General features: G+C 43.2%; 1 protein-coding gene across 3 annotated transcripts in view; it reads right to left on the reverse strand.

Moving 5' to 3' along the window:
* Window positions 1-1,715: 1,715 nt before the first annotated feature.
* Window positions 1,716-15,860, reverse strand: part of LOC139561406 (protein mono-ADP-ribosyltransferase PARP14-like) — a 64,112-nt gene continuing 49,967 nt past the window's right edge. The window contains exons 1-7 of one of the 3 annotated variants that reach the window (XM_071378468.1): window positions 11,163-11,527; window positions 10,033-10,154; window positions 7,665-9,554; window positions 7,232-7,468; window positions 6,931-7,155; window positions 6,691-6,757; window positions 1,716-5,220 (exon numbers count right to left, since the gene is read on the reverse strand). In XM_071378468.1, the coding sequence (XP_071234569.1) occupies window positions 4,460-5,220; window positions 6,691-6,757; window positions 6,931-7,155; window positions 7,232-7,468; window positions 7,665-9,554; window positions 10,033-10,154; window positions 11,163-11,334 (3,474 nt within the window). In that variant the 5' untranslated portion in view covers window positions 11,335-11,527 and the 3' untranslated portion in view covers window positions 1,716-4,459. Of the gene's footprint in view, window positions 5,221-6,690; window positions 6,758-6,930; window positions 7,156-7,231; window positions 7,469-7,664; window positions 9,555-10,032; window positions 10,155-11,162; window positions 11,530-15,860 lie in introns of those variants that run through there. The other 2 variants (XM_071378470.1, XM_071378469.1) reach the window with 2 other exon arrangements.

Here is a 15,860-nt window from a genome sequence, read left to right on the forward strand (position 1 = left end):
TTCTCCTGAAAAGCTAAGGCTCTCTGGAGCATGGATGTTACAATAGTTGAAATGTCATAACCCTTTATTTAACTAGGCGAGTCAGTTAAGAACAAATTCTTATTTACAATGACGGCCTAGGAACAGTGGGTTAACTGCCTTGTTCAGGGGCAGAACAACAGATGTTCACCTTGTCAGCTCGGGGATTCGATATAGCAACCTTTCGGTTACTGGCCCAAAGCTCTAACCACTAGGCTACTTGCCACCCCAGGACAGCCTTCTAAGGATAGCCTTTCCACTCCCTATTTAATCTTGCTCTTTTGAGCGACTGGGTTGGAATGTCACAAGACAGTGTTAGCCCACTTAGCTAAAGCCTATAGGGATATGTTCAGGTAAAGGAAAACACACTGCTTGCTAAATGAGTACCGCTTACCCCTGATACTGAGACTTGAACTCAGGCCTCGAAAACACACGACTGCCCTCCTGAAGCATTCCAACCCATCATGCTATTAAAAAAGGCCTTCTTCAATTGCGCAATGGGCGACACTTATTTATTTATTTTATTTATTTCACCTTTATTTAACCAGGTAGGCAAATTGAGAACACTTTCTCATTTACAATTGCGACCTGACCTTATTAAGGCTGAGGATTGGGATTCACAGATAACCATCTGCTACACTAAGTCTTCAAGATCCAGCAAGGTGACTTGCGTGGTTTGTTGATCCATGCTTATGTGATGACAGCCTTGCCTGAGACCTTAAGACATGTTAGTTTGCAAATGCCAAATGGGCTTGTCCATTTTAAGCCCAGTGGGCCTGTCTAACTACTTATTTTTTTTCTCACAAAATTATAATTATCTGGCTAATAATGGTTGCCTCAAGGAAAATAATGGTCTGGTGTGTTAGAACAGCCAGGGTTATTTTTGGTCCCAGTCCGCCCCTGGTTTCATGTGACTGACTGGGTTAAGACTGTCCGCCTGTTGAGCTAAAGCTAGGAGTTGGTCTTGTGACTTGGATGGGTCTCTTCAAGGAGGAAGTCAAAGTGTGGGGGGGGGGGCAAAGTGTAACACATGTGGTTCCATGACCACACTCGTGTGATGAGTAAATTGTCTGAGACCTGAAAAGTTGCATTGTCTGGTGCACAGGAGACCTGGGTTAGAACCCCAACAGTTAAACTAGGATGTCTTCATGTCTCAGCCAAGGTTGCTCATCATATAGCCTTCAATTCAATTTCAAATCATGAAGCACAAGTTAAATTGATTAATTCAGTTATTAAATTTGTGCATTAAACATTCAAAAATATTACGTTCAAATTGAATATCCTATAGAGATTTCAAAAAATAAATAATTCAAACACAATTTCTGTTAGCACTTAAATCGCTCCATGTGTATGTGGTTAAGATTTGATGAGTTTGTGGCTGTGCCAGCAAGTGGCTACCCTGCAGAGCTGCCAGAGCTGCCAGTATATCAGTCATCCCAATCAAGTTTAACTATAACTCTGTCATCTGATTTTTACAAAACAGAATAAAAAAACATTTGGGGACAAGAAGCTTTTCCAACGTGGAATATAACTGACTGTGTCTACACAGTTATGAGTCAGATGTTGACACACACGTTGCCATCACTTAATAGTTTCAGGTATATCTCATCTACTTAGAGTTACTGACCATATAACTGACTGTACCTTAGCAAAAGGTTTTCTGCTTTGTAATAAAGACCCTTAGCTTCAAGGTCAAATCAAATCAAATCCAATTTTATTGGTCACATACACATGGTTAGCAGATGTTAATGCGAGTGTAGCGAAATGCTTGTGCTTCTAGTTCCGACCATGCAGTAATATCTAACAAGTAATCTAACAATTTCACAACAACTACCGTAGACACACAAGTGTAAAGGAATGAATAAGAACATGTACAGTGAGGGAAAAAAGTATTTGATCCCCTGCTGATTTTGTACGTTTGCCCACTGACAAAGAAATTATCGGTCTATAATTTTAATGGTAGGTTTATTTGAACAGTGAGAGACAGAATAACAACAAAAATATCCAGAAAAATGCATGTCAAAAATGTTATAAATTGATTTGCATTTTAATGAGGGAAATAAGTATTTGACCCCTTCTCAATCAAAAAGATTTCTGGCTCCCAGGTGTCTTTCATACAGGTAACGAACGGAGATTAGGAGCACACTCTTAAAGGGAGTGCTCCTAATCTCAGTTTCTTACCTGTATAAAAGATACCTGTCCACAGAAGCAATCAATCAATCAGATTCCAAACTCTCCACCATGGCCAAGACCAAAGAGCTCTCCAAGGATGTCAGGGACAAGATTGTAGACCTACACAAGGCTGGAATGGGCTACAAGACCATCGCCAAGCAGCTTGGTGAGAAGGTGACAACAGTTTCTGTGATTATTCGCAAATGGAAGAAACACAAAAGAACTGTCAATCTCCCTCAGCCTGGGGCTCCATGCAAGATCTCACCTCGTGGAGTTGCAATGATCATGAGAACGGTGAGGAATCAGCCCAGAACTACACAGGAGGATCTTGTCAATGATCTCAAGGCAGCTGGGACCATAGTCATCAAGAAAACAATTGGTAACACACTATGCCGTGAAGGACTGAAATCCTGCAGCGCCCGCAAGGTCCCCCTGCTCAAGAAAGCACATATACATGCCCGTCTGAAGTTTGCCAATGAACATCTGAATGATTCAGAGGACAACTGGGTGAACGTGTTGTGGTCAGATGAGACCAACATGGAGTTCTTTGGCATCAACCCAACTTGCCGTGTTTGGAGGAGGAGGAATGCTGCCTATGACCCCAAGAAACCATCCCCACCGTCAAACATGGAGGTGGAAACATTATGCTTTGGGGGTGTTTTTCTGCTAAAGGGACAGGACAACTTCACCGCATCAAAGGGACGATGGACGGGGCCATGTACCGTCAAATCTTGGGTGAAAACCTCCTTCCCTCAGCCAGGGTATTGAAAATGGGTCGTGGATGGGTATTCCAGCATGACAATGACCCAAAACACACGGCCAAGGCAACAAAGGAGTGGCTCAAGAAGAAGCACATTAAGGTCCTGGAGTGGCCTAGCCAGTCTCCAGACCTTAATCCCATAGAAAATCTGTGGAGGGAGCTGAAGGTTCGAGTTGCCAAACGTCAGCCTCGAAACCTTAATGACTTGAAGAAGATCTGCAAAGAGGAGTGGGACAAAATCCCTCCTGAGATGTGTGCAAACCTGGTGGCCAACTACAAGAAACGTCTGACCTCTGTGATTGCCAACAAGGATTTTGCCACCAAGTACTAAGTCATGTTTTGCAGAGGGGTCAAATACTTATTTCCCTCATTAAAATGCAAATCAATTCATAACATTTTTGACATGCGTTTTTCTGGATTTTTTTGTTGATATTCTGTCTCTCACTGTTCAAATAAACCTACCATTAAAATTATAGACTGATCATTTCTTTGTCAGTGGGCAAACGTACAAAATCAGCAGGGGATCAAATACTTTTTTCCCCCACTGTACATATAAATATATGGATGAGCGATGGCCAAACGGCATAGGCAAGATGCAGTACATGGTATAGAGTACAGTATATACATATTTGATGAGTAATGTGGGGTATGTAAACATTATATAAAGTGGCATTGTTTAAAGTGACATTTATTACATCCAATTTTTTATTATTAAAGTGGCTAGAACTCTTCCAAGTCAAGGTAAGCTTTTGGTTTTATAAATGTATTGCCACCGGGCTGGTGTAAATTCTTACTGACTATACACTGTAAAGTTACTGCATGATTGTAGCAGGTCTACTAACGCGTTAGTTATATTAGCTATGCTGACTGACGTTACTTTAGCTAATATGGTGACAACGATGTAGGCTGTGTGAAGCGGTTTGGCTGGAAAAGTTTTTTTCGCCTGGCCACATACAGTTCATGTGTTGTGCACTGAAGTCCACAAGCGAAGGGAAAAGGTGAGAGGAGGAGAGCACATGGATGTTAGGAGGAATACAACGTTGCTGTGTGTTTACGAGTGATCAGGGGTGTATTCATTCCGCCAGTTCTGTTAAATTGTTTCTTAAACGAAAGCAAATGGAACAAAATGGGGATAAACATACGTTAATTTGTCCAACAGAAACTCTCGTTTGCAACTGATGGACTAACGATTACAACCTAGATCAGCTAGATGCAGGCAAGAGTGTGCAAGGTGGTATTCAATGTCACTGTCTGTCACCTCAAATTTGTCTCTCGACCTATGTGCACCTACGTTGTAAACATTCATTCTTAGGCTAGGTTGTAGCAACCTCATGATGGGTATAGGGAAAATGTGAGTATCATGTAGTAGCCTAAACCTATCGCTGTTACATTGAACAGGGTGAATGGAATATGAATGACAGTCATCCAATATGCTCTAATAGAAATAAGGAAATGCTCATGAAAAATAATCGTCCTCCCTCATCTTAAACGGCACTGACCGCCACTGCACTACACCTGTTGGTACAGTATACCTGAGAATTTGATCAGGAGTTTCTTCCACACACTTTCTTTAACATGTTTTCCCATCTCTTCCTCTGACATCTGGCTGTTTAACTCTCTAAGACTCTCTATCTCTGCTTGTATTAATCTCTCTGCCTCTTGGAGCATCTCACTGGTGTAGAACCCTCCTCCGTTCTCTCTCACCATCTTCTCTATGGTGTTGAGTAACTCTGCTACTTGGTACTGGTTGCTGTACTGACCCTGCTGATTGGTGTTCCAGTATTTGTTGTCGATGACGTGACATCGGCCTCCACATTTCTCCACAAGCTTGTTCAGTTCAGCATTCTGTTGGACAAACTTCTCAATGGTCAAACCATTGAGCTGGTCACCATGAGTGAAGAGGACTGTGGCATATTTGAAGGCCTCTGGTGAAAAATAAGTCTCGATTTTCACCACGGCTTCGTTCTCGTAGACTGTGTACCGTTCCACTTTCAGTACGATGAGAAAGGCATGCGGCCCTGGAGCACACTCTGTTATACATTTAACTATTTTAGGTTTCAGCTCCTCTTCAGGGATGTCAGTGTCAAAGAATCCAGGTGTGTCAATCACGGTGATGTTTCTCCCTTTGATGTTCTTGGTATGAGCTTCACATATCTGTGTTGCGGAGATGGAGGAACTGTCTGAGAGGAACACATAATCTGTGCCGAAGATGGTGTTTCCAGCACTGCTTTTACCTCCTCCGGTTTTCCCCAGCAACACAATCCTGATGTCTATAGGGAGGGTTCAGAATTATAACTTAAAATTCAAAAGGCACTCGCACATCTGAGCTATCTTTTTTGCAGGTGCATGGTAACAGTTGAATAAAATAAGAAATCCGCACCCTGCTCCTGATAGTATCACTGCTCTTGAATAAGCTTTACGTATCGGTCTCACGGTCTTCGTCAGAGCTTTTGTGTGTTTTTAAAATTTTTACCCTTATGTAGACATAGCCCCATTGTCACGAACGTCGTCAGGGAAATGACCGGACCAAGGTGCAGCGTGGTGAGCGTACATTTCTTTTTATTTTGAATGTCACCAACAAAAACAAGAAACAACGAAAACGAACATGAAGCTTACTAGGGCTATACAGGCCACTAACAAAGTCAACTACCTACACCTAAGGTGGAAAAACAGGCTGCCTAAGTATGATTCCCAATCAGAGACAACGATAGACAGCTGTCCCTGATTGAGAACCATACCCGGCCAAAACATAGAAACAGAAAACATAGAAATAAAGAAACTAGAATGCCCACCCTAGTCACACCCTGGCCTAACCAAAATAGAGAATAAAAGCCTCTCTATGGCCAGTGCGTGACACCCATCCACATCCGTTCCAAGCATCGAATGGGGTTGGAGTCGAGGGAAAACAAATGAGTGCTACCAAATATAACAATATGCATTTCATAAATATTCAAATAAAGTGTGTACATAAAGCATATTAAACACGTCTGTAAAACCACAATGAGGACATCGACCTACCAAGCAAGTTTTCATAAATCATAGGGTACAGCGCAATAAATTCGTCAAGAGTAATCTGAAATAGGGGCATAATTCATGTTCACATTCACAACATAACATACATAGGCATTTCATCATTAAGACCTTTAGGAAATAATGTCTAGATGGTGAAAATCCCAAAACATTCTCCCAAAACATACCTCATTTTATACCCTAGTGAAAAAGGAAGTGCTGTAATGGCTTAGTATAGTTCCTTAACACTTAGATAAACTTAAATAAGTGGAATTTAATTACTGGATTAATTTTGGTAGATTTTATTTACAATAATATTTAAGGGCGCCTTTAATTGTGAAGCCTTGATTTGTAGGACATTGATTTTTAATTAAATCAAGAAATTATTTTGTTGGGTTCCATTGAAACATGAATAAAGTACAGTATTTTTCACATGTTGGTATTTTGAGTTCTCTATAATTATATTGTTTATATTTTTTAAAGTAATGTTTGTATTGCCAGTCAGGGTTGCCAGTATTTTTGGAGCCCACTGTATATCACCTCCCCTGTCTGATATCTTAACTTTGTCTACGTCACAAAATCTAAAGGTAGAAAGGAAATGTCAAGAGCAGTGATACTATTGAGCAGTGTGCGGGTTTCTACTTTTTTCTCATAATTCTAACTTGAAATGTATCAATCATATAGTAATAATGTATTTGATTTAAAGATGGAGGTTTAGTGTTATAACTCACCTTGCGCTGGTTGAGCGCCGAATACGAACCCTGTGAGCTGCAAAGCATTCTGGGCAGTCTGAAAAGCCTGTAGATTAGAACAAACAATACAACTGCAATGAAGGACTGTAACTGTTACTATTTTTAAAAAATCTGTAATTATGGATGTATGACAGTATTATAAAATGGCTTGGCTGAAATATATTTAAGTTATTGGACATTTTGTTTAATTCTTTGAAACCTTTAAAAGTCTCTCCTCACCTTGGTAGAATCTCTGTCATTGGGATGGACGACAATGCGGACAAGGAAGGGGGTTCTGCTAACTCGGTTCTGTTCATACCTATGGATCTCTTCTAGCAGAACCTGCGTTGCCACGTTGTGAGGGAACTGCAGAACCACACCAGTTCCAACTACAGGGAACGCAATGGAACAGAAGCCCCGGATCTCACAAGAGGTCAGGATTTTCCTCACACCCTGCCTCAGAGCCTGAGAGAGGACCAGAGGTCAAGGGTTAATGGAGGTGCAAAGGTCACAACACACACACACACACAAGCAGACACACCTGTACTGCTGGTCCTTGGGGGTTGTTGTCCCAGTGTGCACATCTGAGGAAGAAGACACGGCCAGAAATGAGACCAGAGAGTCCCTCCACCAGAATGTTGTCACCAGGTGCAGTCCGTCCTCCTGATTTCCTCACAAACGCTGTCATCAGCCCTGGTCCAGCTGCCTCCAACAAGGCATTACCAACACGGGAGGAGAGAGGGTCACTACCAACCATGGGGGACACCAGGGCATCAACCTTCAGAGAGATAGAAACAGAAAAACGGACGGACAGAGAGAGCGGGAAAAAGAGATATAGAAATTAAGTAAAAGGGTAAGAGAAAAAGGAAGAGAAAGTGTAAAAGAGAAATGGAACATTGAGTCAGTAAGTCAACCTAATTCACAGAATGTTGTTGAATCAAGGCTGTTGCCATGTCAGTGTGTCTCTCTCTCACCTGCTGTTTCTCTATGGTTCCCTGGATGATCTCCACCTGGACACAGACCTCTGGAGCGGCTGTTCCCCTGGCGGAGGCAGCAGTGGTGTCTCTCTGAGGAGCATGTGTAGTGGTAGTGGTGGTGCTGGACTCTACCTCCCACCCAGGAAACTCCCTCTTCCCCTGTAACAGCCTATCACAGGCCTCCTGCATGGCTCTCACTGCCTCTCCACTCACATCAATCAGAGTGACCTTGGTAAGGATGTGCTGTTTCCTCCCAAAGTCCCTCACTGCAGAGACTATGGCCTCAGAACACACCTTAAGAGGAACGCCGAATATCCCTGAGCTGATGCAGGGCATGGCCAGGGTCTGGAGCTCCATGGTCTCTGCCAGATCCAGGGCTGCCTTTACTGTCTTCTCCAGCAAAGGGCGCTCATTTCCACTGACGCTGCCACCTACTGGTCCCACTGCATGCAGCAGCATCTTACAAGGCAACTTACCTCCTGTAGTCTCTACCACTGTACCTGTGGGTACTCTCCCTATCTGCCTAACCAGATCCCTGCTGGCCTGCTGTACCTCAGGCCCCCCCGCCTGGCTCAGAGCTGCAGCCACGCCCCCAGCATGATCAAGGTCCTCATTGGCTGCGTTCACCAGTGCGTCTGCCCGTTCCTTGGTGATGTCACCCTGACTAACCACTACCTGCAGCCCCCCCTGGAGGCGATAGCTGGTGGCTGTGACCGTCTCCTCACGTCTTGGTCCGGCGCCTGATTCGACTGCGCCATCATGGTTCTGTTGAGGGTGTCCCAAGACTCTTACACTGGACTGGTTTCTCAGAAAGGCCCCAATCTCCTCCCTCAGCTCCTGAACCTGCTTCAGGTGGCCCAGCAGCTGCACTCTACACCCAGGACCAAACCTGGCTACCACCCTGCGTCTGCTCTGGTTCATCTCCTTCACCTTATTCTCAAGTTTGGACTTCAGTTCAGCCGAGAGGGCACCTTTGAGCACGTCAATCTTCTCCTCCCCAAACTCCCCCAGTAGATCTTTCTCAGCCTGGTCCAGTTCCCCAGAGGAGAGGGAGAACAGACGGAGCTCTGTATCCCCCAGCTCTACCTCCACATGGAGTCCCAACCCCAGCAGACTGCTCAGGGTCCCAGGCCTCCCATACTCCTCCCTCAGGAAGGACAGGAGGTGGAGGGACACCTCAGGCACCACCCGCTCCAGCACCAGAGAGATTTTATCTGTAACCAACTGTCTGGCTGTCCAGACTTCCCTTGCTGAACCCTCCAGCACCAGCTGAGATGAATCACTGTGCGTCACCTTCACCCCTGGAACAGCCTCACCTAGATCCTTTTCTATCACTTTCCCTAGAAGACTGAGCTTGGACTGTCCAAGTTGACAGGTGGTGCTGATCTTCTCCTGCTTCATGGAGCTCAGACCCTGAGACTGGAAGACCTCCAGCTCCTTCAGCTTGGCCTGGACCTTGGCCCCCTCCCCAACCACCACTGCAAACCCTTCCCCTGCCTCGCAGTAAACCCTCACATCCTCCGAACCCAGGGTACTTCTCTGCAGCAGAGTCTGGAGCTTACGTGGGTCTAACTCATAGTGGCATTTGTACCGATCCTGGAGATGTTTGAACAGTTTCTCTACCTGTGCCTTCCATGGATCCACCCCAACCCCGACTCCACATAACCCAGGATGGTCTGAATCTTTGACCACTGCCCTCCTGTCCTCTGGGTAGAGGTGGACAGAGCAGCCCAGAGAGGACAGCTGCTGCTGCAGGTCTCTTCCAGCCCCAGGGCTCTCCTTCAGGTATCTCAGGAGGTAGGAGTCTAGATGGAGTTCATGCTCTAGGCCACCAGGTGGCGATGTCTGGACAGGGAGGGAGGGATGGAATGGGAGGGACTGGTGACTCTAGAGTCAGAGAAAAAAGGTGTAAGTCCTGGGGAATACCACTCTTAATGATTATTATGTCTGTCTTTATCTACATTTATTATTCATTTATTATTGTAGGTTGACTGTACAGCTGCGTCTGGATTATCTGATAAATCTAGCAACTGGTTTGGCATTTGTCCATTTAGTTTAGTAGAGATTTGTTTTGCTAAAATGTATGTTCTTGTCATTCCTCATATTGTAAATTATTGTTACTTATTATAATATCACATAAATCAAACATGCAATAAAATCAGATTATTTTGACGTCATTTGAAGGGATAATAAAGTTCTTACCTGACAGATCCATGATATATGACTAAGCTTTATGTTTACTGGGATGTAAATACAACAACAGTGCATTGACGTCATATTATGGAAAATAAATGTCGTATCTAACAGGTTATGTGACTCAGCCTGTAATCTATACTGTAGTTGTGTCTGTATAGTCTGGCCTCACCTGACTGCTGACTGGGGAGGTTGTTGTGGGTGGAGTCTCCAGGCTGTCTCTCAGAGTGAGGGAGAGAGATCCTCCAGGCATCTCCAACACATGATTAGGTTTCTGAAGTACCCTCTCCTGGACTGGAAGAGTTACAGCATCATAATGAGTTGTTGTTGTCATGTAGTAGTAAGAACAATAACAGCAACAACAATAATAATAATGTATGTTAACTGTATTCATTAAGCCTTTTGAATTCACTCCAGGACTTGAAGAGTTTAATGATAAATAGGCTAGAGGAGTAAATTAATATACTGTATGTACAGTACATCTATAGTTATTAATTCATATTAAAAGTTATTAAAACAACGTCTGTTTTCCTGTTAAGATTGATAAATGACTCTACAGTTGAGGAAATATAAAGTAATGCATGTGTCCATGGCTGTAGCCTGGCTATGTGAAAGTGAAAGTTAAACCCATAACAAATTTATTGCATATGTCAGTCATCACTAGTTACCACAGCCACAAAGTGTTTTTGTGTTTACCTTTATTTAAGAAGGCAAGTCATGTAAGAACAAGTTCTTCTTTTCAATGACAGTTTAGGACCAGTGGATTAACTACCTTGTTCAGGGGCAGAACGACATATTTTTACCTTGTCAGCTCGGGTATTCGGTCTTGCAACCTTTCGGTTAATAGACCTGCCGCCCCTTGGTTAATTCTACAATTTATTTTCTTCATTAAAATCTGATTTTTAAACCTAACCCCAACCTTAACCATAATATTAACATTATGCCCAACCCTAACCTTAAATCAAGCAATGTTTTCATGAATTTTGATGATAGCCAACTTTGACATTTGTGGCTGTGGTAACTAGTGAAAACCGCATATCTAACAAACTTTCTGATTCAACAAATCCTCCTAGAAAGTTTACATATTGTTTAACCAAAATGTAGGTCTATATAAATAATAATCAAATGGGCCATAGAATGAAACATATATTGAAAAAACAAACTTTGATTTATGAACCGACATTGGCACAGTAGGCTATATTGTATATATATATATATATATATATATATATATATATATATATATATATATATATATAAAGGCTCTCAATATCCTGTCAGTTCGTCTTAACATTTTCATACCTGCCCGGTAAATAAAGGCAACCCTGTAAACTTTGTCACCAACTGATTCTACTGGTCCACAATCTCCGCCATCGGATTTACGTCGAATTTCAAAGTACTTTTTTATCTTCGCTTTCTGTGATGGGTCCAGAGTCTGGCACTCGAAGAAAACAGGGTATTTGTAAACGTCCATATTATAAAGTAGCTTAGCTATTAGTCAGTCGATCGAGGAGAATAACTACACTACTGCCACAACATACACCCACGCTTGGGCACGAATTCCTATTCTTTGATCAGATTTACAGAACATGATGAACTATAGAGATCGCCTAGTTGTCTGTGATTGGTTAAAATTTAGTCCGTTCGGCCATTCCTGAAAATCAACTTCTGTGTACACGCGCTGCTCGTTGAGGGGATTCGGTTGATCTGGCGCGATCGCCCAGTTATGCCTCTTTTGCACCGGGTGAAAGCTGATTGCATTCGTTTTGGATCAGGGCTGCCTCCTGGCCCGGTTCAAAGCCTACAGTTATGTCGGCTCAAATCAAAAGTGATGTAATTAAGCATGCGGGAGTAATGAGTAGGATTTTTTGTTTTCACATGAAAAAGTGATTGCTTTTGATACACATAAACACTTTATCTGCCTTTCCGATGGAAACTAGTTTGAAAATTCAAATATATATTGTATGGAAAATAGATTTTCTATGTTTCCGGATGATGCTTTTTGTAGCAATGTTGACAACATGACCAAGTGACAGATTGCTATTCGATTTGAACAACTCCGGTTCATATTGGCTCAGCATAATCGAATCCGCCCAATGGTAAAGGGAAGGGATACATACAGTGAGGTGCTCCACTCCCTCTGTTGGGATGACGTGAGAACCATAAATACATTTTTTTTGTTTCCGTATACAGCAGGGTGTATGTTCAGGCTAAGTGATTAGCTCTTGAGTCCAATGTTTACCATAGCATATACTGTGGGTGTGTATGTAAGCTACAAACACATCATTATTGCTGAATTCAGGGGATTTTCAGAAATCAGACATTTCTGACTTGCGAGTTGATTGAATGCAGCTATTTGAATGAAATAATACACAAAATATTGCTATATTTAAAACGAGCCAGAGAAAGTTGGTTGCAATTTCAGTTTATTCCACCAGAAAACACAGAACAAATAATACAACCAATATTATGTTTAATTCAAATATACTAAACAATATTTTGCGAGTAAAAAATGAGAATGTATAATCTTTGTAAATTATATCAGAAATAGGACTGTTGGAGTTGTCACACATGCAGTTTACAAAAATATATGGAAATGTCTGCTCTACCCAAAGTGGAAGGGGGGAAAAGTAAGGAACTTCTCTGTGGCCCTGCAATAAAGAAAAACAATTGGTTAAAGAAAATAGTGATAAATAAAAAGTATACTAGTTTAATTTAAGGATCAAAAAAGTTACAACTGTGCCATATAGATTGCAAAATAGTTGGGAATAGATTTTCTACGTACTGATTCCGTGGCACATGATTTATGAACTGATACACAAAACAACTCCATAGTCAATCAATCAATAATATAATAATACTTTTAGCAAAAATGTTTATCTTTGATTTACAATCTGTAGAAACTATGAGAAATGAAAGGTTCAGAACTTTTGTGAAGCATCACAGCACTGTAAAAAATACATGGCAAATAGAAACGAGATGGTCTTCAGAGATGGATGAGAGGGGTTGAGTGTAGCTGAAGGATGGGATTAAAACAAACAAAATATATATATATATATATATATTACACACACACACACACACACACACACACACACACACACACACACACACACACACACACACACACACACACACACACACACACACACACACACACACACACACACACACACAACCCTCAGGTAGCCTAGCAGTGTTGGGTCAGTAACTTAAAGGTAGCTGGTTTGAATCCACGACCTAGCAAGGTGGAGAAAAAAAAAATCGACAACTTCCCCTATGACATCGATTAAGGCAGTACCTCTCTGATTCAGATGGGTTGGGTTAAATGCGGGGGGAAAAATGTTGGTTGAATGCATTCAATTGTGCAACAGACTAGGTATCCCCTTTGCCTTCTCTCTCTCAGAGAATGGATATAAATGGCCAATTGATTGTACGTATTCACAAGGGTTATCAATTTTTTATTTTTTTAAATTACAACTGGAAATAAATCCTGGAATGTGTTGTCAAAACAACCACATAGACTACAGTCGGGAAGCCCGCAATTTGATAACCAGGAGAAAAATATAAAATGGAGTGGCTGCAGTTCCGAATTATCTCGAAGCCTCTTCCAGAAATGTGTGAAATTCTCAAGTTAATGCACAGGCCGTGTCCGAAATCTGACTGCCTACTACTTACTTAAACTGCATACTGTGTACTAATCAAGCATACTGTTTAGAATGTACAGTTTAGTCAAAACTAATGCTGTAGGCTAAACGTCTCAGCATGGTAGGCTCAACCTACTGAGAATGAGAATGACCTACTGAGAATGAAGATATAATAGTTGTGATGACTTGTTGAGTAGTTATAGATATCACTGAAAACCCCTTTAGTAATAGGGGCTTTTGTTTGCATGGTGGTATTGTGAAAGTGGGGTGTAATTTGACTTGATCACCCAATGAGGCACTACTCTCAATATTTATTCTTCCTTTTTCTTCAAGGAAGCAGATGTTCTTCTAAGGGACACCCTAGAGGCAGCAAGGTGGTGCAAACGCCAAGCAGATGTTCTTCTAAGGGACACCCTAGAGGCAGCAAGTTGGTGCGAACGCCAAGCAGATGTTCTTCTAAGGGACACCCTAGAGGCAGCAAGGTGGTGCGAACGCCAAGCAGATGTTCTTCTAAGGGACACCTTAGAGGCAGCAAGGTGGTGTGAACGCCAAGCAGATGTTCTTCTATGGGACACCCTAGAGGCAGCAAGGTGGTGTGAACGCCAAGCAGATGTTCTTCTAAGGGACACCCTAGAGGCAGCAAGGTGGTGTGAACGCCAAGCAGATGTTCTTCTATGGGACACCCTAGAGGCAGCAAGGTGGTGTGAACGCCAAGCAGATGTTCTTCTATGGGACACCCTAGAGGCAGCAAGGTGGTGTGAACGCCAAGCAGATGTTCTTCTATGGGACACCCTAGAGGCAGCAAGGTGGTGTGAACGCCAAGCAGATGTTCTTCTATGGGACACCCTAGAGGCAGCAAGGTGGTGTGAACGCCAAGCAGATGTTCTTCTATGGGACACCCTAGAGGCAGCAAGGTGGTGTGAACGCCAAGCAGATGTTCTTCTATGGGACACCCTAGAGGCAGCAAGGTGGTGTGAACGCCAAGCAGATGTTCTTCTATGGGACACCCTAGAGGCAGCAAGGTGGTGTGAACGCCAAGCAGATGTTCTTCTATGGGACACCCTAGAGGCAGCAAGGTGGTGTGAACGCCAAGCAGATGTTCTTCTATGGGACACCCTAGAGGCAGCAAGGTGGTGTGAACGCCAAGCAGATGTTCTTCTAAGGGACACCCTAGAGGCAGCAAGGTTGTGTGAACGCCAAGCAGATGTTCTTCTAAGGGACACCCTAGAGGCAGCAAGGTGGTGTGAACGCCAAGCAGATGTTCTTCTAAGGGACACCCTAGAGGCAGCAAGGTGGTGTGAACGCCAAGCAGATGTTCTTCTAAGGGACACCCTAGAGGCAGCAAGGTGGTGTGAACGCCAAGCAGATGTTCTTCTATGGGACACCCTAGAGGCAGCAAGGTGGTGTGAACGCCAAGCAGATGTTCTTCTAAGGGACACCCTAGAGGCAGCAAGGTGGTGTGAACGCCAAGCAGATGTTCTTCTAAGGGACACCCTAGAGGCAGCAAGGTGGTGCGAACGCCAAGCAGATGTTCTTCTAAGGGACACCCTAGAGGCAGCAAGGTGGTGCGAACGCCAAGCAGATGTTCTTCTAAGGGACACCCTAGAGGCAGCAAGGTGGTGTGAACGCCAAGCAGATGTTCTTCTAAGGGACACCCTAGAGGCAGCAAGGTGGTGTGAACGCCAAGCAGATGTTCTTCTAAGGGACACCCTAGAGGCAGCAAGGTGGTGTGAACGCCAAGCAGATGTTCTTCTATGGGACACCCTAGAGGCAGCAAGGTGGTGTGAACGCCAAGCAGATGTTCTTCTAAGGGACACCCTAGAGGCAGCAAGGTGGTGTGAACTCCAAGCAGATGTTCTTCTAAGGGACACCCTAGAGGCAGCAAGTTGGTGTGAACTCCAAGCAGATGTTCTTCTAAGGGACACCCTAGAGGCAGCAAGGTGGTGCGAACGCCAAACATTTAAAGGTAACCTTTTCCTCCCTAGTGTAATTGGGATGGACGGGGAAGACCACATTACAACCCTTAAAGAACTACGGTTGTATGGTTGTACTACGATGGCCTGGATCAAGAGGAACATATTCTCCTCAAGGAACCATTCATGTTCTCGTTCCAGTTACAGAGAGATTATGATATGTTCTATGTGGAGGCAGTTGACAACAAGAAAATGACTGTCTTTGCCTCTTATGAGGAGCAGGAGTGAAGCCATTTTTGAGGAGTGATCAAACCTTGTTTTTGTCTGCTGTGTTAATTGTTTCAATTGTTAATTGTGTTGTTTAGTAAAGATGACGTAGAAGTCACCCAAGTCTCTGATCTCTTTACTGGAGCTGGTATAACTTAATGTACAAAGCACAT

This window comes from Salvelinus alpinus, chromosome 31 (assembly GCF_045679555.1).
Source record: "Salvelinus alpinus chromosome 31, SLU_Salpinus.1, whole genome shotgun sequence".
Taxonomy (NCBI): domain Eukaryota; kingdom Metazoa; phylum Chordata; class Actinopteri; order Salmoniformes; family Salmonidae; genus Salvelinus; species Salvelinus alpinus.